This window comes from Peromyscus maniculatus, chromosome 10 (genome assembly GCF_049852395.1).
Source record: "Peromyscus maniculatus bairdii isolate BWxNUB_F1_BW_parent chromosome 10, HU_Pman_BW_mat_3.1, whole genome shotgun sequence".
Classification (NCBI taxonomy): domain Eukaryota; kingdom Metazoa; phylum Chordata; class Mammalia; order Rodentia; family Cricetidae; genus Peromyscus; species Peromyscus maniculatus.
The window spans coordinates 49937838-49959844 of NC_134861.1; the positions used below are offsets into that span (position 1 = coordinate 49937838).

The window sequence follows — 22007 nt, forward strand, 5'->3', positions numbered from 1 at the left end:
TCTGTGAGCAGTACAGCTTTGTCTCTGAGATAGCTAAACTACCCAGTTTTGAATCCTGGCTTTTCTGTGTCAGTTCGGAAAGTTATTTAACCTTTCCCCATTTCTAAATGTGCTTGGTCAAACGTCATGCTCAAGGTTGATGGTTATATTATATTAATACTTGCTTAGAGAAATAACTAATGGAGCCTCACTGCTCAGTGTCAGTCTTTTAATAGTGATATTATCTTTGTAGAAAGAATTTCTGCCTGCCTCAAGTTCTTTTACTTGAAGCCTCTATAGTCTGTCTGGGAAGATAGGAAAACATATAACCTGATAAACAGTAGCAAATAATCATTAAGTGATGTAGCAGAGACCATAAATGTTAATAGAATTTAGTTTGGGAAATATGCTTGCAGTTAAAACTTTTCAAGTATATAGCTGCTTTTCAAGTTTACTGCCTGGGACTTTTGTACAAATTTTGACAAGGTGTTGGCTTTCTCTTATGGTTTTTATCTTGTTTGTTTATGCGTTTGCCTTTTTTCATGTATACTAGGGAATCTTCCTCAATCTCTTTTTCACTTTTATTCTTTTGAGCCAGGGTCTAGCAACCCAGAACTTGCTAGTATAGCTCGTCTGGCTCCAGGGATCTCCTAGCTCTGCCTTCAAGGCTGGAATTATAGGTGGGTCACCACAGTCATCTGCCATTTAAATGAGTTCTGGAAATCCACCTTCTTGCAAACATTTAACCACTGAGCCATATTCTCAGTCCCCTTGTGTTTTCTTTCTTACCCCACCCCCCAGTCTTATTTCCTGAACTGTCAGTCACCTGCCATAGCAGCATCTCCAGTCCCTTCCATGGCCAGGTTGTCCAGTGCCCTGGTTGGTCATTTGAGGACTCACTCTAATGCATGGTCTTTCATCCCCTACTCCCTGACCTAGATAGAGGCCATGTTTCAGGGCTGTCTGTATATGCCCTTCTGTTCTCCTGTTCCCTCAGTGGTAGAGGTCCATTCTCTTTGCCTACACTGTGCTGTCACTTGCCATGCATTGCAGCTGAAAGACGTCCTCAGTAAGAGTGCGGGTCATTTAGATTACCTCGTTTGACCCTTTAGCCACCGAGCTAGGTGGATTGTGTTAGCTCCTCCTTTCAGATAGGAAAATAAAAGCTGGCTGAGGCTCAGGGGTTTGTCCAAGCAGTTTAGGGCGCAAGTGACACAAATCTGTAGTTCCCTACATTTAATAACTTTTGACAGTTGACAGCTTATTATTGTCATTTGGATATCCATCTGTGTGGTGTCTTTATTTACATTGTAAGTAGAATAATTAAAATTTAGTAAAAATATTTGATTGTCCTGACTTAATTTTTTGAGACAGGGTTTCTCTGTGTAGCCCATTCCCACTACGACACACTTCTTCCAACAAGGCCACAGCCCTAATAGTGCCACCCCCTTTACGGGCCCTTTTCCTTCAAACCACCACAACCAGGCTGGCCTCTAACTCAGATATCTGCCTGCCTTTGCCTGAGGCAATGTAACCACTGCCCAACGCGACTTAATTTTGTGATGTGTAAGAACATCTCAAGAATTGAATTGAGATTCTGCTTAAACCTATAGAGTAGTGTGTTGTGTGTCTCCCACCCCCCCCACCCCCCACCCCCACCCCCCGTAGCACTTAGCTTGACAGGATTGAGTGAATAAATGCACATTGAAGTTTTTGTAAAACATTTGCTTAATAAGCAGCATGTTGCAGTTTAGATTTGATGTAATATTGAAAATTTAATACATTTTTCAGCAATTTTCAATTATCCTGTATGAATTTAATATATTTTGCTGTGGATGATTGATTGATAAATAAAACACTGATTGGCCATTAGCCAGGCAAGAAATATAGTCAGGACTAGCAGAGAAGAGAATTGAGAGAACAGGAAAGCAGGGAGGAAGAGATGCCAGCCTGCTGTCCAGGGAGCATCATGTAAAGGCAACAGGTAAAGCCACGGAACACGTGGCAACATATAGATGAACAGAAATGGGCTGAGTATAAGAGTAAGAGCTAGACAATGGTAGGCCTGAGCTAATGGCCGAGCAGTTTAAATAACATAAGCGTCTGTATGTTTATTTTATAAGTGGGCTGCGGGACTGCCGGGGCTTGGCGGGACCTGGAGAGAAAAACTCTTGCTACAATATTTAGCAGCATCCTTTGGGCAATTGTGTATGTTTGTGTATAAGTGACAGGCCTTTCTAAATCCTTACATGGAACTGTAAATTTGGGGTTAGGCATAGCAGTTTGGATGATTTGATTTTTGTTGTTGTTGTGACTTAAGAAGTGAAAGGGTAGACAAATAAGCTATAGCATTAAAATGTTAATTAATTAATTAACTTTGGTCTTTCGAGACAGGGTTTTTCTGTGTAATAAGAGCCTTGGCTGTCCCAGAATTCACTTTGTAGACCAGGCTGGCCTTGAACTCACAGAGATCTGCCTGTCTCTGCCTCCCAAGTGCTGGGACTAAAGGTGTGTGCCACCACATCCAGCTATAAATCTTAATTTTAATAACCAAAATGCAGAGCGAAAGTGGGTCTGTATTGTCCTTTGCACAGCATTCTTTAAGGTAGCTCATGTATTTGTTTCTGTGTTGTTTGCTTATTTAAAAAATGTTCATAAGCGTTCCTCTCATCACAGATACAGTGAAAGATTTTGTCAAAAATACCATCCCTACAATAATAATATTTATATTTGATTTCAGAGAAGCTATGCGAAATTATTTAAAAGAACGAGGGGATCAAACAGTACTCATTCTTCATGCAAAAGTTGCACAGAAGTCTTATGGAAATGAAAAACGGTAAGATTATTGGGGATTTTTGAGCAAATAGATACTGTACAATTTGCATATGATTTATATTTATATCTGAGGCTATACTTATTACTGGGCTTATTTGCATAGTAGTATGAAAAGGAGACTTATTTCTTAAAGGGGACAAACAGTGAACTGTGGCGTGCTTAAGTCAGAAAAATTTAGTGAAGACCATCTGGCCACATCCCTAATTTTACAAAATTTAAGTCTGTTTTTCTTTAGGGCTGTGTTCCAAGAATCTCAGTGACATATTAGCTCGTTTGCAAAGCAGTTTTCCATTGGGGATAAAGTGTGATTTGATAAACAACTGCAGCCTCCCCTCCCTCTGGTACCATTTTAAAAAGGAAGAGACAGTTGTGACACATTTCTGTACTCCTTGCCACTGGAGATGTTGAGGCCGGAGGATGGCAAGGTCAGAGAGTGAATGTGAGGCCTGTCTTGAGTAATGGACTCTGATTCAGAAAAGTCTAGGGATGGGGCTGAGCAGATGGCTCAGTGGTTAAGAGCGCATGCTGCTCTTGCAGGGGACCTCTTGGGTTCCCTTTCGGGTGCTCATGTCTGCACTGGTTATAGCTCCAGCTCCAGGGGAACTGTCGTCCCCCTCTGGCCTCCATGACTACCCATACACATGTGGCTTACAAACACGCACACTCACATCTATTTTAAAAGGTCTGGGGATACAGCTCAGTGATAGAGAGTGTGCCAGCATGCACAGGGCTCTGGGTTCAATTCCCAGTGCCATGATAGGTAGGTAGGTAGGCAAGCAGGCAGACAGGCACATAGTTGCAGAGATAATAATATACATAAATGAAGGCTAAAAGATTATAACTGTAAATGTATCTTGAGGTCAGTTGAAGTTGACCTTTGGAGATGTTGTAAAGAGCCCCAACTGCCTTAAGCCTCTATCTGGTAGTTAAGGAAGTTCACCTGCCTGGCCGCATGAACTGTGTATGGAAGCAGTGTGCATCTGTAGGCCCGCCACTCGGGAGGCTAAGTCAGGAGGATTACTTGAGCCCAGGAATTCCTGGGCCACACTGCAAGGTCCATCTAAGAACAAGAGGCAGAAATCTCTTTCATACTCAAACCTAAGTACAGGCTACTACAGAAATGACCTGTAAAGGTAATTAGTGAATGTTATTTCTGTGTAGTCTTTCATGAAAACTCATATATCGCACTGTGTTTGGCTTAATTATGGATTTCTTGTTTGGGTTTTGTTTTTGCTTTTCAAATTGGTGTTAGAGATCAAACCCAGAGTTTCATGCATACAACACACATGGTCTACCACTTGGTCACATCTTCAGCTCAGCATTCTTGGCTACAGTTATCACAGGGTGGGGCACGGCAGTGAGCAGAACCTGGCCTGCTAGACCAGGTCATTGTTTGTTGTCTCAGAACCTCATCTCTGTTGTTTGCACTTGATTCCAGGAATTTTAAGGCATTGTCTTTCAAACAGCATTTTTTTGTTAAGCATTTGTGGGTAAAGATAGCATGCTTGAGTGGGTGGGTATCAAAAGTTTTTGGGATTGGCCAGGGAGTGCACCTAACTAGCAGAAGGAATGAAAAATATATGTTTGGAGACAGGGTTGAAAAGAATGAAAGAAATCTCAGAATGTGTAACAAAGGAAGTGGCATATGAGCAAAGTAGGGAAATATAAATATGTAGTTAAATATGGACTGCAGTGGCTTATCAAGTTATTGTGAACATTTTAATGATTCCCTTATGTTATAGAGTAGCATGTGTTTACCTTCTATTATTTGACTATGGCTTAGTCAGTCCATAACTCCAGTTAAACACTTGAAGAATCTTAGCTTTTGACTCCCCTCTCAAGAAAAAACAAAAATAACTTGATGTTATAGTAACTACTCTCCAGTGTCTTTTGAATCATGTGTACTGTTAACGTTTCCAAGGTAAACCTGCTACTTTACAGTACCGGAAGAACCCGATTGGCTTACTTTGTGTGTGTAAGGCACTAAGACCTTCCTTAGTGCTTTACAGGATAGGAGATAATCAGGAAGTCTCTTGCTTGATCTCTGAGCTGGAAGGAAAGGAAAGCTACTGAATTGATAATTATCCTCAAAGAGGATGAATACTGAGAACTTAGGATTCGTACATCTTACTGTTAAAATTATTGTTCAGCATTTCTAAATTTGCCGCCCAGGTGTCTGGCAGGCTGGGGTGGTCGTGGTGGGATGCAGTCCAGGCCTTTCTCATACTAAGCAGGCTCTCTAATGAGCTCCAGCCCCAGTCCTGTTTTGTTTAAGTGACACGTGAAACCTGATCACTGATTTGTAGCTAAACATAGAAGTGAATGTGTGCATTCATTCATTCATTCACTTATTTATGTTTGAGGCAAGGTTTCTCTGTGTAGCCTTGGCTGTCCTGGAACTAACTCGCTCTGTAGACCAGGCTGGCCTGGAACTGGCCAGGTTTGGGTTTCTAAATAATGAAATTTAGTATATATGTGTAGTGTTTAACACAAAACAGTTCTTACCTTAATTCTAGAGCCAAGCATGAATGGTCATGGCTCAGGAATACAGATTTAGGTTGCCTCAAATGCTATGTTTAGTGTGAATATGGTTTGTCAGGTTTTATAGCTACAGAACAAAAAGTCGTAAATCAAGCAACTTTTCCTGGTTTGGTGGTTTACAGCAAAAGTCATAACTGCTGTCTGATGACATTCTTAGTTGTTGGATTGGTGAAAGTGAGTGGTCCTATATAATGTTCTGATAGATTTTACATGGTAGTCACATAGTGCTCTTAGGTCAGGCACTGATGGGCAGTGAATGGCTGTTGAGGAGACTGAAGATAGCCCAGGAGAATTTCGCCCTGGATCTGCACCATCCCAACTCTCCACAACCATTGCATTCTAATCAGTCAGTCAGCCTTGGTGACATGGGTGTGACCTTTTACTGGGAACTTTAGTTCACCTAGTCAGTTGTTTGCTAAGGAAAACAGGAGTGCTTCTCAGTGCTGAAGAATGCTGTGCAAGGCCAGTAGTGCTTTTTTGACAGAAACAGTTCCAGTATTGAACCAGAGAAGTGCTTGCTCTACAATAGTAGGGTAGAGCGTTTTAAGGGGAGTAAAGATGGACACACTAAACATGCCTTTGCTCCCGTTAGCCAGTTAGCCTCGGTGCCAGAGTTGGGATTCTACAATTCTGTCTAATTCTAGGGTTTTTTCTTTTATTCCTGTGGTTTCAAAAAACTAGAAAGTCTCATTTGTATTTCCTCATGAAGTGAAATCCTGAAGGAGTATGCCATCACCTGGATTCAGTGTTGACGCAGACGTACGTTTTACTAGGTTCGCAACAGCAAGGTGTCAGTGTCAAGGAATTAAAGATGTTGGGAAAAGCATCCCATCCTTCCCATTGATTAGATGAGACCAGGCTAGACTTCACTGAAGAAGCATGGGGCAAACTTGTTAATCATATGCCTTCAAACATGGGTACTGCTGGTTCTGCTTTTCACTCTCTGGAGTTTTGACAAAGCATCCTACCAATTAATCTCTTCATTTATTCTTTTCTAGAAAATTATTTGTTAGGTGCTAGTACAAGAGGACCTATCCAAAAAAAAATCATGTGGCATTTAATTTTATGATGGATAGCTGAGACCTAGTGAAGTAATAAAAGTTTGTTAGTCATTGTAAGAAATACAGCACCACAGGACTGCAGTGGCTTATCAAAGTTATTGTAAACATTTTATGATTGTCTTTTATTGCAATTTCCTGTTTTTACCATCTTTTATTTGACTATGGCTTGGTCAGTCCATAAACCCAGTTAAACACTTGAAGAATCTTAGCTTTTGACTCCCCCAAATAAATATTAATGGAAAAAAAGCAAAAACAACTTGATGTTATAGTAACTACTCTCCAATATCTTTTTTTAATTATTATTATTATTTGTTTTTTGTTGAGACACGGTTTCTCTATGTAGTTTTGCTGCCTGTCCTGGATCTCGCTTTGTAGACCAGGCTGGCCTCAAACTCACAGACATCCACCTGCCTCTGCCTCCTGAGTGCTGGGATTAAAGGCATGCGGTAGTTCTGCTGAGGTTTTCTTGTGGATTAAAGAGGTGATGATGGTCTGGTCTCCACTCTCTGGAAAGAAGAAGGAAGGTCTGTCTTCCTTGATGATCTTTTAAAGAGTTACTAAGGCATAAGGCATGAGGTAACCTGAGGACACGACCACAGACACTTTGGCCATGTCTCTGTCATAAAAAAATAATTCTAGTGACTAATGCTAAAAAAAAAATCTGGTCAGGAAATTTCATTTAAAAAGCTTCAATTATTCTTTGTATTAGCATTTGTGCTTCATATTTAGTCCACCCATTGATGGTAGTCATCTGTCTTACTTTTTCATTAAGTCAGTATGGTTCTTAAAAGATGACACTTTCTAGAAAGATTGTTTTCTCTAGAGGCTGTGTTAATTTACCTTTTGATATTAATATGATATTAATATTCAGCATTGTTTTCTGGTGAGCAACCAGTTATACTAGAGAGGTGCTCTGGGGACAGTTACTAACTAGACACTTAGATAGTGATTCTAAAGTCACACTAAGGACTGTGTTAACTGGAGTAACCTATGTGTCATGAGCTCCCAGATAGATAGATGGTCAGATGATGTCAGTGACAAGTTTGGGTTTTGTCTAACCAAACTTAATTGTCATACTCAGTTAAATAAAAGCCCTTTTTTGAACCTATAGTTTTGTTTTTTTTTTTCTTTTCTTCCCTTGTGTGTTCTCCGGATTTGCGGGAATAAATTTGTTAAATCATTCACTAAAAGAATGACTGAATTTTAAAAGGAATAAAACCTTAAATGTGTACATATCGCCACCAAGTGGGAAAAAATAGCATTGCTTGTCAATTGAGAGACGCTAAAAAAGAAAGAAAAAGAAAGACCACATTGTTCTGCAGGATTCATTTTATAGCAGCTGTTAAAAGTCAGTTTCAAACACATAAATGCACCTTAATTTTTCTTCGGTTAACTGTTTGGGCATTTATTTCTCACTCCCTTTAATTTCCTTTATCTTTATTTTTGTGTATATGTTTATATTTCATCTGATTATTGTGTTACTACTTAGCTGTGTGGAAATAAAGTTTTGGTTAATTTACTTTTAGGAATGACAGTTTGGGGACGTTAAAGCTGTGATTTCACCTGCATCTTACAAAAGAATCTGTGTTTTAATTCTGATGAATTTATTTTCTTTTTCTTTTTCCTTTTTTTCCCAGAGCTGAGGACCAAACCCAGGGCCTTGTGCTTGCTAGGCAAGCGCTCTACCACTGAGCTAAATCCCCAACCCCAAATTTATTTTCTTTTGTTAAGTTATTTTGAATAATTCTAGTGATTATAGAAAAATAAACAGGGATAGCTCACAGGCTATTTAAGAGTCTTCATTTTTCTTATATTTATTGTATGCTTGAAAAACTTGGAAGGTAGAATCTTGATCAGGTTTTTTTTGGGGGGGGTTGTTTGTTGTTTTGGGTGGGTGGTTGTTTTGTTTTGAGACAGGGTCTCTCTATATAGCCTTGGTTGTGCTGTTCTGGAACTCATTACATAGACCAGGCTGGCCTCAAACTCACAGATCTGTCTGCCTCTGCCTGTGAGTGCTCGGATTCAAGGCATGGACCACTGTCTTAGGGTTTCTTTTGCTATGAAGGGATACCATGACCACAGCAACTATTATAAAGAAAAACATTTAATTGGGGCTGGCTTACAGTTTCAGTGGTTTAGTCCATTTTTGTCATGGTAAGAAACATGACAGGCAGACAAGGTGCTCCAGGAGCTGAGAGTTCTACTTTGTGTGTGTGTGTGTGTGTGTGTGTGTGTGTGTGTTTGTGTTTGAGACAGGGTTTCTCTGTGTAACAGTCCTAGCATCTGCTTTGTAAACCATGCTGGCCTCAAACTCGTGTGCCACCCTTGGCATAGCTTGAGCATATGAGACCCACAGTTGACACACTACCTCTTAATAATGCCACTCCCTGTGGGCCAAGTATTCAGACACATGAGTCCTATGGAGGACATTCCTATTCAAACCACAGTAGCCACCATGCCTGGTTTTGATTAGTGTTTTATAAGAAGAATTTTTAGTCTGTTTGACTAATTTTGGTTTGTTTTATTTGTTGTTGTTTTTTATTTTTTCAAGGCAGGGTTTCTCTGCTGTTCTGGAACTCACTTTGTAGATCAGGCTGGCCTTGAACTCACAGAGATCTGCTTCCCTCTGCCTCTCAAGTACTAGGTGCCCAGCTTGTTTGACTCATTTTTGCCATTAGTTTCTGTATTTTGTTACAGTGCTATCGTGAATACCTAGAACACTCACTCTTTTATCATTTCAGTGTACCATTCCTTTATCTTTTCACTGTTCATATAGTCTTCAGATGTGAAATAAAAGTACACTTTCTGGTGATTCATTGAAATTTGACAACTACATTTGGTATATTCTCTAAAAGCATAGTCATTCATTTGAAAATGTCAATTCACCAAGGAGCTTTTAATAATCAGTGTCCAGTAAAATACTAACATGGGATGAAGTTCCTGAGAGTGCATTAGCCTAGGTATATGGGATATATCAAGCTATGCATTTGGGGCCAGTGCCATTTAAGGCCTGAAAGATCCCTGGTCTAGACATAAACTGAACCCATTCTACAACATGCCCAGCCAGTATAGGCATCCCTTCAGACTTGAAGTGACATGGACCTGGGCCCAGTACCTTGGCTGTGACCTTGCTATCTGGTCTCAAGTATGAGCATGAAAGCTCCTCTTGTTTTGTGTTGGTTAATTAGATATTACAGAAACACTGCAGAGGCCTTCTGCTCTACTCCACACTGTTTCCTCTCCAGGACACACTTGATCTACTCAACCTCTGTTTGCCCTGGCTTCCTCTCTCTGGTTGATCCCCTTCTTCTAACCAGCCACTGCTTCAGTATTTCCGCTTCTTTCTTTTAGATGCTGCAAAGTTAACCTCCTTAGGGAAGTTTTCTGTAGCCACCTCAGGCAGTCCACGTTGTAGGCACCCTATCCTGGCTTCATTTTTTCTAAGTATGTATTGCTAGCTAACAGTCTCTATTTTTAAACCCATTTGTTTTTCTTGTCTCTCTTCTATTAGAGTACAAGTTCCATAATGGTAGGAACTTTGTTTGATTTTGTTTATTTTTATTACTGTATTCCTGGTACCTGGAGGGTAGAATAAGTAATTTGTAGAACTAATAGATACTGAATAATCTCAGCTCAATTCTTGTAAGATATGTGTGTCAATTACATGGAAAGTCATCTGATTAGAGTTGAGAAAAGGTACCAGTGCACATTTGGAGTTTGTTCACTACATGCTATTGATTTGCTCAAGAGGAAGCAAACTGCTTGTCCCCCAAACGACCTGAAATTGTATGCATAGGCACATACTTCTTTCTTCTTCTTCTTCTCCTCCTCCTCCTCCCCCCCTCCCCCCTCCCCCCTCCTCCCCCCTCCCCCCTCCTCCCCCCTCCCCCCTCCTCCCCCCCCTTCCTCCTCCTCCTCCTTCTTCTTTTAGTTTGTTTTTGTTTGATTTTTGGTTTTGGTTTGAGGCAGGGTCTCACTATATAGCTCTAGTTATGCTGGAACTCGCTATGTAGATAGACCAAGCTGATCTTGAACTCACAGAGATCTGCCTGTCTCTGCCTCCTGGGTGCTGGGATTAAAGGTGTGTGCCACTGTGTTCACCCAGCCACATAATTTATTTTCTTTAGTCTGGGTTTCAGGTAAAATTTGATTTCCAGTATCCATTGACTGGAAGATGTCCCTGGCCAGTAGGAAGCCCATGTACTGCTAGTTCATTGAAGCTTGGCACAGGTGGTTGATTATTGTTACAGTTAGGCTGTTTTGTTTATAGTGAAAATAGCAGAATCAAACATTTTTCTGACTTCATAACTACAAAAAGTAGGAATTACCATGAGGGCCTTTTGTTTTAAGAAAAAGGGGAAAGAAGCTAGTTATTTGGGTAACAGATATTCCTGCCTGTTAATTATTTACCTGATTCATTCATTTATGCTATTTGCCCAGTTAGTATAGTCATTTGAGTGTTCAGGCACTTTAAAGAGACAGGATACAATGTTTTAAGGTGTATACATGTCAGTGGGTATCATAGGCAAAAGTACATTACATGTCATTGAGCAAAGTACATTATGCTCTACATAAGGGATGAATTCATAGTTTGAACTCAGCTTTTCGATGGTTAGGTTAAGACAAAGTCATTTTATGTGGAAGGAACTTTTTTTTGGCACACAGCAGAAAAATCTGTTAGTAGTCATGAGCTGAAAGAATACAGTGTATTTGTTCTTTTGGTTCAAGATGTTTCCCAGTCATACATACTAGGTGTTCAGGCTAAGATACATAAAACATGGACGAGTGTAGAGCTCATATCAAGTAGCCTATTTTCTCTTTTTTCTTAGTTACCTCACTTGAGGTATTGCCTTAATGCTATTTTCCAGGTGAGTTGCCAAATAAAGTTAAATGTAATATACTAAGAATAGCATTAAAATTAATGATGCTGTTATCTTGACTTGAACTTAATTAGTAATCACAGATTCTGTGGTGATCTGTTGTGCTTTGTTTCTTGCAATTGCCAAATTCCAATAGAGTAGCTCAGAGCCTTGAGCTGTGAGAATTAAAAGGTAAGCTGCTTAAAGCAAGACTGATCTAACTGAAGGTATGACTCTCCGATTTTATTAGAACAGATAAGAAAATCTTTATTTCATTCCTTTTGACATGATTTGCTTTATAGATGACTTCACCAAAATGCTTTGTTAGGAACATAGTACATTGAAGTATGATTTTGAATTCATATATTAAAAAAAAATGAAGTATGATCTTGAATGTAATCCCCCCACCCTTTTTTTTTACAGCTTTTTTTGTCCTCCTCCCTGTGTGTATCTTATGGGCAGTGGGTGGAAGAAAAAAAAAGAACAAATGGAACGAGATGGTTGCTCGGAACAAGAGTCTCAACCTTGTGCATTTATTGGAATAGGAAATAGTGACCAAGAAATGCAGCAGCTGAACTTGGAAGGGAAGGTAATTTTTTCCTAATGTTCACTATTTTTCCTTAATATTTAGAAAATGGTTCTGATCGCAGTGACTACCTGGTATCTTAAGTTCACATAAAAGCTATTCCTTAACCTTCATATCTGCCTATTTGTAAGTCATTATCTTTTTATAGTTTTTAATCAATAAGGCATGCTGACCATGGATTAAAAACTAGAAATGGTAAAATTGGTATAATGTTCATTGCAATAGTAAATACTTATTGTAAAAGAAAATAGAACAGTAAAACCATTTTAAATTATGACTGTTGATTTATTCTCCTGTTACTATAATTCCTGGAGATACATACAGTACACTCTGCACCTAGACATTCAATTCTTTAATGAGTGGATGGGTAATAAAAAGCCAAGGATCTAGCTACCAGTATGTGTAACTGTGTTGGTTGAACTTCATTCTCATTTTAATCGGTTCTAGCTTTCAATCATTTTCCCTTCCAGTAAGATAATACTAAACCAACCAACCAATAGCATCATTGATTGTCTCCCCTGGGATACTGACACTAAACTCCCCCAGGGCTGCCTCAGCATGAAGACCTTCCTTCTGTCCTATAGTAGACCTTGTTACACAAGTCCTGGACATTGGTAGGATGGAAGCACACATGTGCATGTGAGGAGGTAAAGGACCGCACAGAGGAGTCCGTCTGTTTTCCGCTTTTACCATGGAGGACCCAGGGGGTGCTCTGAAGGCTTGGCAGCAAGTGCCTTTCCTCACTGAGCTATCCCACCAACTTTTGTTCACCTGTTCTATTTATGCTAGACAGTATCTTCTGTTTCTTGATGCAGATTAAACCCCATCATGTTAGCACTCAAAATCAAGTTCCCTTTTCTTAGGCTTTCTCATGAGGATGCAGCTGCCTTGTTTACATCCACATCTCATTTTTGTTCTGTGATGATCTGCTTTGACACATTGACTTTATCCTATGTCTCAAAGTTGAACAGTTCCAGATTTAACCTTTAGCTAGTATTTAAAAACTATGGTGGGCCTGTGTATGTACCCAAAGATGCCTTATCTCAGTACATAGCCCTAAGTGTTTGCTGCTATTAACACCGCTTTTCTTGTCTTTCACAGAACTACTGCACAGCCAAAACATTGTACATATCTGATTCAGATAAGAGAAAACACTTCATGCTGTCTGTGAAGATGTTCTATGGCAATAGCGATGACATTGGCGTCTTCCTCAGCAAGCGGATCAAAGTCATCTCTAAACCTTCCAAAAAGAAGCAGTCCTTGAAAAACGCTGACTGTACGCATGCTTGAGTTCCTTCTTTGTTCCCAATTCTCACATCACATTAACAAGACAAACTTTGAAACTTCAAGGTTGTTCTGTCAAGAGCTAGGTCATTGTTTACTACTATTATTCTAGGCCTTGCTGTGTTTTAAATTTAAGTGTAAATAAGTAGTGTCTGGCCTAATGAAGTGATTCATTCTCGGTTAGTGTTCTGAGAATCTCAGTTCCTTCTTTAGGATTACCTTAGAGTGGTTATTCTTACTGTTACAGGGATATGGAGGGAATTTTCTCCTTTTGTCACAGTGACTGGGAGGGAAAATAAATGTTAAGCACCTGACCCTGTGGGCCAATGATGCTAAATGTCCTACAACACCTAAGGTAATTTCTGTTCCAAAAGAATCTATCCTTCCAGAATGACAGAAGTTTTCATTTCAAAAAACATAGTGTGCTCTGGAAAGCCAGGTAAGACACTAAACCAAATGGCTAAAGGTCTCCACAGCACGGACGACTAGCTCACTGGCAGATTGTTCACCCCAAGGCTGTGTACCGTCTGTGAATCTACATTTCAACACATTTGAAATTCACATTTGAAATTGGTTGGCTGGCTTCTTGAAGTTTTTTGTTGTGTCAAGTTTGAAATTGATAAAAAAAAAAAAAGAAAGCATGATGCAGCAATCGTCACAACCTCAGTAATGTCACCAATTCTGTTTGGTGGGCGGTCACCAGCAGCACCTCTTCCCTTTCTAACTGCTGGGGTATTTTCTTGTAACTCTCCAGCTGCCTGTCTGTGCTTTCAACTGAGGTTTCTGTAATAGTGACTCTTAATGCGTGGCTTTTGTCTTTTTTTTTAAGCATATCTTGTAACACAAATCTTAAAAGATCTTATTAATTAAAAACAACAACAACAAAAAACAAAAACCCGGAGCCAGATATTGGGGTGAAAGCAGAAAGATCAGAGAAACACAACAAACCACAGCCAACCTCACCTGGCCGACTCCTCAGCCGATCCTGTTTTCCACAAATCCTCAGACTGAAAGCCTCTTGAGTCCTCACCCCTGAAGGTCTCAGTTGAACGGCTGTTTAGTTCCTGTCTCTTCATGCTTTATATACTGTTCTCCACCCAGCCTTTTCCTGGGGTTAAAGACGTGTGTACTTTCCAGGCAAAGGCATGAGATCTCAAGTGCTGGGATTAAAGGCCTGTGCTACCACTGCCTGACTCTGTTTCCAGTGTGGCCTTGAACTCACAGAGATCCAGATGGATCTCTGCCTCCCAAGTGATAGGATTAAGGGTATATGCCACCACTGTCTGGCCACTATGTCTAATCTAATGGCTACCTCTGTCCTCTGACCCCCAGATAAGTTTTATTGGGGTGCACAATATATCACCACAATATCTCACAAAGTTGACAGTCCTTTAATGTCATTTAGTATTCATAGTGTCTCAGCAATGTCTTTTTTTCAGCTTCTCTCCTCCCCCCCCCCCCCCCCCCCAGCTGAGGATCAAACCCAGGCCCTTGTGCTTGCTAGGCAAGCGCTCTACCACTAACCTAAATCCCAAACCCATCTTTTTTTTCTATAATTGTTTTTGTTACATTTTGTTACATTTATAGTTGGCTTGTTCAAACATAGAATTAAATAAGGACCATAAGTTTTAATTTGTGATAGTTTTCCTATTCTTCTCTCCCTGCCCCCTTGCTGTAAGTTACTTATTAAAGAAACTGGGTCATTTTAAATCCTGTGGAATTTCCATACTCTGGATTTGACCTGTCCCTTGTTTCTCTGCCTCAGTTTTTCTATAGCCTGGTGATTAAAGACTTTTAAATTAGCTGGTCATTCTCATTGGCTTAGAAATCATAGAGGATCTGGTTACTCCTTTTTGTCACACTAAGACTAGTAAGTTCAGCAGTTTGTTTAATTTACTCCTAAGGCTCTTCAGAAACCTGTAAACCAATGGTTTAGTGACTGTTACTTCATCAAGGTATACAAAATACTGATTTTCTAATTCTTTTATATAACTTCCATATATTTAGATGAAGGGGTTTTCAGTGAAGAACTTCAACATAACAACTATTTGACATTTGATAAACAATTGATTGCTTACTAATTTGCAGATTAATAGTATTTGATAACGGCCAGTGGTTTTTAGAAAAGATCATTTCTCTGCCTTTAAAATTGAGCATAAAAACTTTTGGATTTTTATGTCACATGTCTTTTACTCCATTCAGTCTTTATTCCTATCATTTATTTAATATGGAAAATTCCAGACACACTAAAGCAAACAGAGTTACAGAATACTAAATGGAAATAATACATTATTATAAATAATAAAACAGAATAGTAAATGGAAATCCTAACTTCAGTAGTGACCTTAATCTCAAGCCAGTCTTATTTCATCATAATTCATTCTTCCACTTCAGTCTGCTTTCATCTTACTCATTTATTTGATGTCATCTCAGACATTTGCTTCTTACATAAGTATTATTGTGTGGCTACAAAAGATAATTTTTTTTTTCTGAGAAGAAAAAACTTTATTCTTGTACAAGGGTCAAAATGGATGGGAAAATATAGATGCAGGCAATCACTGCCCTGATTAGCATCGTATGCCCATTCCAATGGCCATGAATGTACCAAAGGTGCCGCCACTCTGCATCTTGGTTTTCCCAATGCCACCCATCAGCTCTGGACCTCACATTCCGATCCCGAGACAAGAGAAGGTGCTGAACAGTGCCCTGACCGCCATGCCCAGGGCACAACCCATGACAGCCCATCTTCACACGGTTGAAGCAGCTGGGCTGGGACTACCCGTAGGGACCCTGGCATCTTGTTCGCCACCGCGATGATCATGAAAAAATAATGTACAAAGCAAGCATAGGCAGAAGTGCTTCTAATGTCAGTCATCTAATGTCCTGTTAATGTCAAATTTTGAGTGTTCTAAAGTAATTGAGGTTTGGGCCGGGTGGTGGTGATGGCAGCAGTGTACACCTTTAATCCCAGCACTCAGGAGTAGAGGCAGGTGGATCTCTGTGAGTTTGAGGCCAGCCTGGTCTACAAGACAAGTTTCAGGATAGGTTCCAAAGCTATACAGAGAAACCCTGTCTTGAAAAAACAAAAAATAATAAAATAATTGAATTTTAACCAGATGAGTCAAAATTCAGATTCCCTGGATGTTACAATATATAGACAAGATTGGCATCTACATGGGTATTCCTTAATCTATGTTCCCATGCAGTTAACCTTAGGCATTAGGAATTTCTGCATTCAGATTTGTTAAGTTCATTCTTTTGGTGTAGTTCAATGTATATTCTATAAATTGGTAATGTTCAGGAGAAAAAAACTGAATATTAGTGAAAAATGTAAAGAAAGACGTCATTAAGTACCGTTTCAGGAGAAGAAACTTTAGTTCAGGGTCATGTTCACTTTCAGTCTCACAAAGGCAAGTTCCAGTTTTCAGCCAAGGAGGAAAATGAGAGGCTCAATGGATGGAACCATTACCAGGAGAAAAAGGAACCAAGGACAGGGGAGTTTTGCTAAAGCAACTTAATAGGAGTCCTGCTAGTGAGAGCCAGCGTGACCCATATCAAGGGAAGGGAGGGCATGACTGATTTCCTGCAACCTGACCTAGAAGGTGGTGAGGGGCTGGGCGTTGAGATGAAAACTGATAGAAAGGAATGCTGGGAGGAGCTCTTGGAAGTTTGTTCAAGAGGACATGTTTGCCATGGTCACATTTGAGCTTGCCTCATTGATGGCCATATGCTCTTGTGTACCGGTCATGTCTGACATCTTGTCTTGAATTCAGGCAGTTTCCGTTCAGATTGCAGAGTGTTGGGGTTTTGGTTTTGGGGGGTTGTTGTTCTCTTTTTTATTTTTTTAAGTTCTTTTATTATGAGTTTGTATTGATTGTTTTGTGATATAAAGAGCATATTTCACGTTTAGAGTATTTTTAAGTAGATGTGCTTTTCACATCTAAAGTACATCTTTATTTTTAATTACTCATCTTATGAATTATAAGACAAGTACTCTTTTTCATACAGTGCAACACTTTGTGGTATTTGGGAGATAGCAGAATTCCCTAAAATCATAATGCAGTGGCACTGGCTGTCTTCTTTGGTACGCATCCTTCTAGAGACCTTTGGACACATACTTAACAGGGTTAGATGAAACCCAGAACAAGAACACATTTAAAAACATTTTATATCATTATCGTTTGATTTTTCAAGACAGGGTCTCTCTGTGTAACCTTGGCTGTCCTGGAACTCACTCTGTAGACCAGGCTGGCCTCAAACTCACAGAGATCCTCCTGCCTCTGCCTCCTGAGTGCTGAGGTTAAAGGCGTGCGCCACCACTGCCCGGCTTATGTCATTATCTTGATAATACTTTGTGAAGAAATATGCTTGTTTGCTCCCTCCCTCCCTCCCTCCCTCCCTCCCTCCCTCCCTCCCTCCCTCCCTCCCATCTTAGAAGGCTAAATAAAATATTTGCCACCAGAATCTGTTCATATTTATATTGTTGTAAGAATATTCATACTCTGCCAAGCAGCAATCCTTTGCTTGGTGAACCTCTGCCCCAGTCGTATAACGCGGACTCCCCTTGTCTTCGCAGTGTGCATTGCCTCAGGAACAAAGGTGGCTTTGTTTAATCGACTTCGATCCCAGACAGTTAGTACCAGATACCTGCACGTAGAAGGGGGAAACTTCCATGCTAGTTCACAGCAGTGGGGAGCATTTTATATTCATCTCTGTGAGTATAAGAATGTGCACTTGATGTTTTTAGTGTGAAGTAATAGTCTCCTCTTTGGGGCCATAAAATGTATGAATATAGTCATTTTGTTGTTTTCTTAAGAATATATAATACATTTTAAAAGATAGCAATTTTGTCTATTTTTGCACCCACTATAGTGGATGACGATGAATCAGAAGGAGAGGAGTTCACAGTCCGAGATGGTTACATCCACTATGGACAGACTGTCAAACTTGTATGCTCAGTTACTGGCATGGCACTCCCAAGATTGGTAAGACTTGGCTTTACTTTACTGAATATGAGGAAGAAACAAATCAAGAAAGATAGAAAAATGTAGTTCAGTTTTTATACTGTTTAATGTGAAAATGTAATGTCCTAATTATTCCCTATTAGCCATTGCCTCATTTCATAAGTGCTCTTAAAGAATTAGTCTGTTACAAGTATGTTGCTGATGTCAGTCTCCTACGCTTTTTAAAATGAATTTGGTGTTGGTTTCCTTTTTGGTTGTATGTCTTTTTTTTTTTTCCTTTAATGTTTGTGTGTGTTACATGCTATATCTGAATGTAGGGCCAAGTTTTCAAAAGCCTAGAAATACAAGCATAATTTTTATTAGTCTACTTGACTAAGACATTTGTTTAAAATTAGGTAGAGTTGGTATTTCTTGCTTTAGGAACAATGCACGGGATTTAGGCCTTTTTGTTCATTAGGTTGTGAAACTATAAAGACATTTTCCCCTTAAGTTGAAAAAATCCCAAAATTCTGCTTTCCAGAACAATGTTAAAGATATATCTTAAATATGATAAGTGGAGATGTTAACTAGGTGTGACTTATGTAACGGCACTGTAAAAGGTCTGTTAGAGCAGATGTGGCCCTAGGAAAATGTCCCAGTCAGGTGCTGCAGAGGCTATGAATTACTATGGAGAAGAAATGCATGAGGGTCACCTGTCTGGAGGTTCTTGATGGCCTTAGAAAGCAGTTAACAATGGAAACTTCAAGATAGAAGGTTATAGGACAGTGGTTCTCAGTCTGTGTGGTGTGGCCTCTTTGGGGTCACATATCAGCCATTTGCATTACAATTCATAACAATGGCAAAATTACAGTTATGAAATAGCAACGGAAGTAATTTTATGGCTGGAGGTCAGGTCACCACAATGCAAGGAACTGTGTACTAAAGGGTCAGAGCACTGGGAAGGTTGGGAAGCACTGAAATAGATTATAAAAGTTAGAGAGTGTAATGGGAGGTGAGCAGACAGCCTGCTTTGGGTTCCTGCTCTTGTCTCTCAGCTAGTAACATGGGGATTTTAAGGACTTTGCCACTTCTCTCAGCCCATTTTCTAATGGGCGTGTTTGTTTCAAAATACGTTAATAAATAATTTGATTCCGCCACAGTATGCCTGTCTCTGACAAGCACACTCAACAGTAGCCTACTGAAGAGTTTTCTTTGTGGTATTAAATTTGTATATTATTGTAAAGATCACTAGAACCTGACAATGAGAATACTTCTGTCCCTTAGCAGCATTCACAACACCAATTTGTTAAAAATGCAGAGTATTGAGCCCCAAAGGAGTCATGGTAGGTTAGGTATTTTTAGTCAAGAACTCCAGATGATTTATGTGTATATCAATGTTTGAAAAGCACTAGTCTAGACAACAAATGACTGACTGCCCTATTTTTTACTGTATTCTTTGAAGGGGTGATTTCCACATTATAATATGTTTATAAAATTTATAATGTTTTTTTATTCCTATCCTTATTGCTTATAAATGTTTTTTAACATGTAGGTGTAAGACAAATGACTGATAGATTTTTATGTAGTATATTCTGTGGACTGTGACAATGCACAAAATAAAAACTGCATATGGATGACTTGCTTTTTTTAAATTGTTGAAATACTACAGATAATTAGAAAAGTTGATAAGCAGACAGCATTACTGGATGCAGACGACCCTGTATCACAACTCCACAAATGTGCATTTTACCTTAAGGATACAGAAAGAATGTACTTGTGCCTTTCTCAAGAAAGAATAATTCAATTTCAGGTATGTTATAAAATGACTGGTGGAATCCAAGCTATACACAATGGGTTGGGGTGCTGCTCAGTGACAAGTACCTGTACAGCACTGTGTTCAGTCCCCAGCCTTGCAGATCAGTGACAACCGACTAAAATGTGCTGAAGAACTAGTGGAGTGATAGTTTAGAGACATGCTTCCTAGTGGCTGGTAATTATGTCCATATACAAGAAGCTGGGCTCATATGTAGATCTTAGGTCATTGGTCCTTACGATACTCTAAAGCATGCATATATGATCCTCTCTCAGAAATAACTCAAAAGCAAGAGAATATTCTTAGATTCTAAATCTGGCATTCAGAGAGCCTCAAAATATCTAATAGTAGAGCACTGGTGTTCCGTGAATCCTGCAAAGTGATGTATAGAAACACGCACACTGTGTAGAAAAAGCATTCAACAAGAGGGTTCGAATCTTCTCTGCTTTTCAGTGGGAGCTCCCCAGTAGTAACACTAATATGATTGAAGTGCTAATATTCAATTCCATTTACTCAGAAATGTTCAAGAGGACACCTAGGACATAGATTGATGCTATAACAGGATAACTGTGGCTTCACGCTGAACTCCCCTTTAAACCACTGTTGCAGAGACATGGCTCCGTACCACACTAATGAGTGTCCTGAGTCCCAGGTCCGGGTTTGGGGCAGCTAGTTCAGACTTTGTTTCCAGCATTTTGTTTCCTCCTGCTGGAAGTACCAAAGCTCCTAATAGTTCTGCAAGCTCAAGGATCTCCCACAACTCCCTTTCTTTGGGACTCCTCTTGCATTTTGCATCACAGGTACTGATCTGATAATGAAATTAAATAGTAACGAGCCACATGGTGATGGCGCACACCTTTAATCCCAGCACTTGGGAGGCAGAGACAGGTGGATCTCTGAGTTCAAGGCCAGCCTGGTCTACAGAGAGAGTTCTAGGACAGCTAGGGCTACACAGTGAAACCCTGTCTTGAAAGTCTGAAAGAAAAAGAAATTTTATAGTAATGGGACACGCTTGAATGATTACTAACATGTGACTCATTACTTGGTGTATCACTGAAATGTTTGTGTTGTAACAAAAACTACTGCCTGTGGGGCTTCATATTAACATCTGTCTACATTCATTTAGGGATGTAGGGATTAAGTGTATTAGGATGTTCTCAGTTTTTCTTTCTGAATTCTCTCCTTAACTCAAGTCTGTCAATGTTGCTTGGTAAATTCTCTTTTTTTTTTTTTTTTTTTTTTTGGTTTTTCGAGACAGGGTTTCTCTGCGTAGCTTTGCGCCTTTCCTGGAGCTCACTTGGTAGCCCAGGCTGGCCTCGAACTCACAGAGATCCGCCTGGCTCTGCCTCCCGAGTGCTGGGATTAAAGGCGTGCGCCACCACCGCCCGGCTGGTAAATTCTCTTATATTGCTATGTATACAAAACTCAATATATGAATATTTGTTTTTCTTAAGGCCACTCCATGTCCGAAGGAACCAAATAAAGAAATGATCAATGATGGCGCTTCGTGGACAATCATTAGCACAGATAAGGCAGAGTATACGTTCTATGAGGGGATGGGACCTGTCCTTGCCCCAGTCACTCCCGTGCCTGTCGTAGAAAGTCTTCAGGTGAGACCCCTTGGTCACAGGCGGCTTCAGCCTTACTGCTGTCCTAGCTATCCCTGCCATGAACTGCTGATTTTTCTGTGAATGTTAGGATTGGGGTCTTAGGACATGCACTGTTAGTAGGAAGTGAAAACAGCAGCAGTATGTTTACACGGAAGAACGTTTAAGTCACATAGAATGCTATCTTGAAATAGTTTAAGCTGGCTTTGAAGTATGTCATTTAACAGAATTGTTTTATAAATCTGAACTTCATGAAAATGAAAGCGCATATAACCCAAGCTGTGTTCTTCAGTGGGGAGTGAAGAGCTGTCTCAACGTTGTGGTTTCTCTGAATTGCAGTTGAATGGCGGCGGGGACGTAGCGATGCTTGAACTTACAGGACAGAACTTCACTCCAAATTTACGAGTGTGGTTTGGGGATGTAGAAGCCGAAACAATGTACAGGTACTGATAGAAACTATTCTGTCACCCAAGGGTTGGGAGGGCGCAGGCAATGTAGA

The 22007-nt window shown here is 39.9% G+C and overlaps 1 protein-coding gene and 1 pseudogene across 5 annotated transcripts in view; one reads left to right on the top strand and one right to left on the bottom strand.

The window, feature by feature from the left end:
* Rbpj (recombination signal binding protein for immunoglobulin kappa J region) overlaps positions 1-22007 on the top strand; it is a 207163-nt gene that overhangs the window by 180792 nt on the left and 4364 nt on the right. For all 5 annotated transcript variants that reach the window (XM_076546299.1, XM_015988472.3, XM_076546300.1 and 2 more), the window contains exons 3-10: positions 2720-2815; positions 11699-11864; positions 12963-13137; positions 17722-17859; positions 18018-18130; positions 19758-19898; positions 21356-21511; positions 21848-21951. In XM_076546299.1, the coding sequence (XP_076402414.1) occupies positions 2720-2815; positions 11699-11864; positions 12963-13137; positions 17722-17859; positions 18018-18130; positions 19758-19898; positions 21356-21511; positions 21848-21951 (1089 nt within the window). The remainder of the gene's footprint in view (positions 1-2719; positions 2816-11698; positions 11865-12962; positions 13138-17721; positions 17860-18017; positions 18131-19757; positions 19899-21355; positions 21512-21847; positions 21952-22007) is intronic.
* LOC102907903 (reactive oxygen species modulator 1 pseudogene) lies at positions 15625-17237 on the bottom strand (annotated as a pseudogene).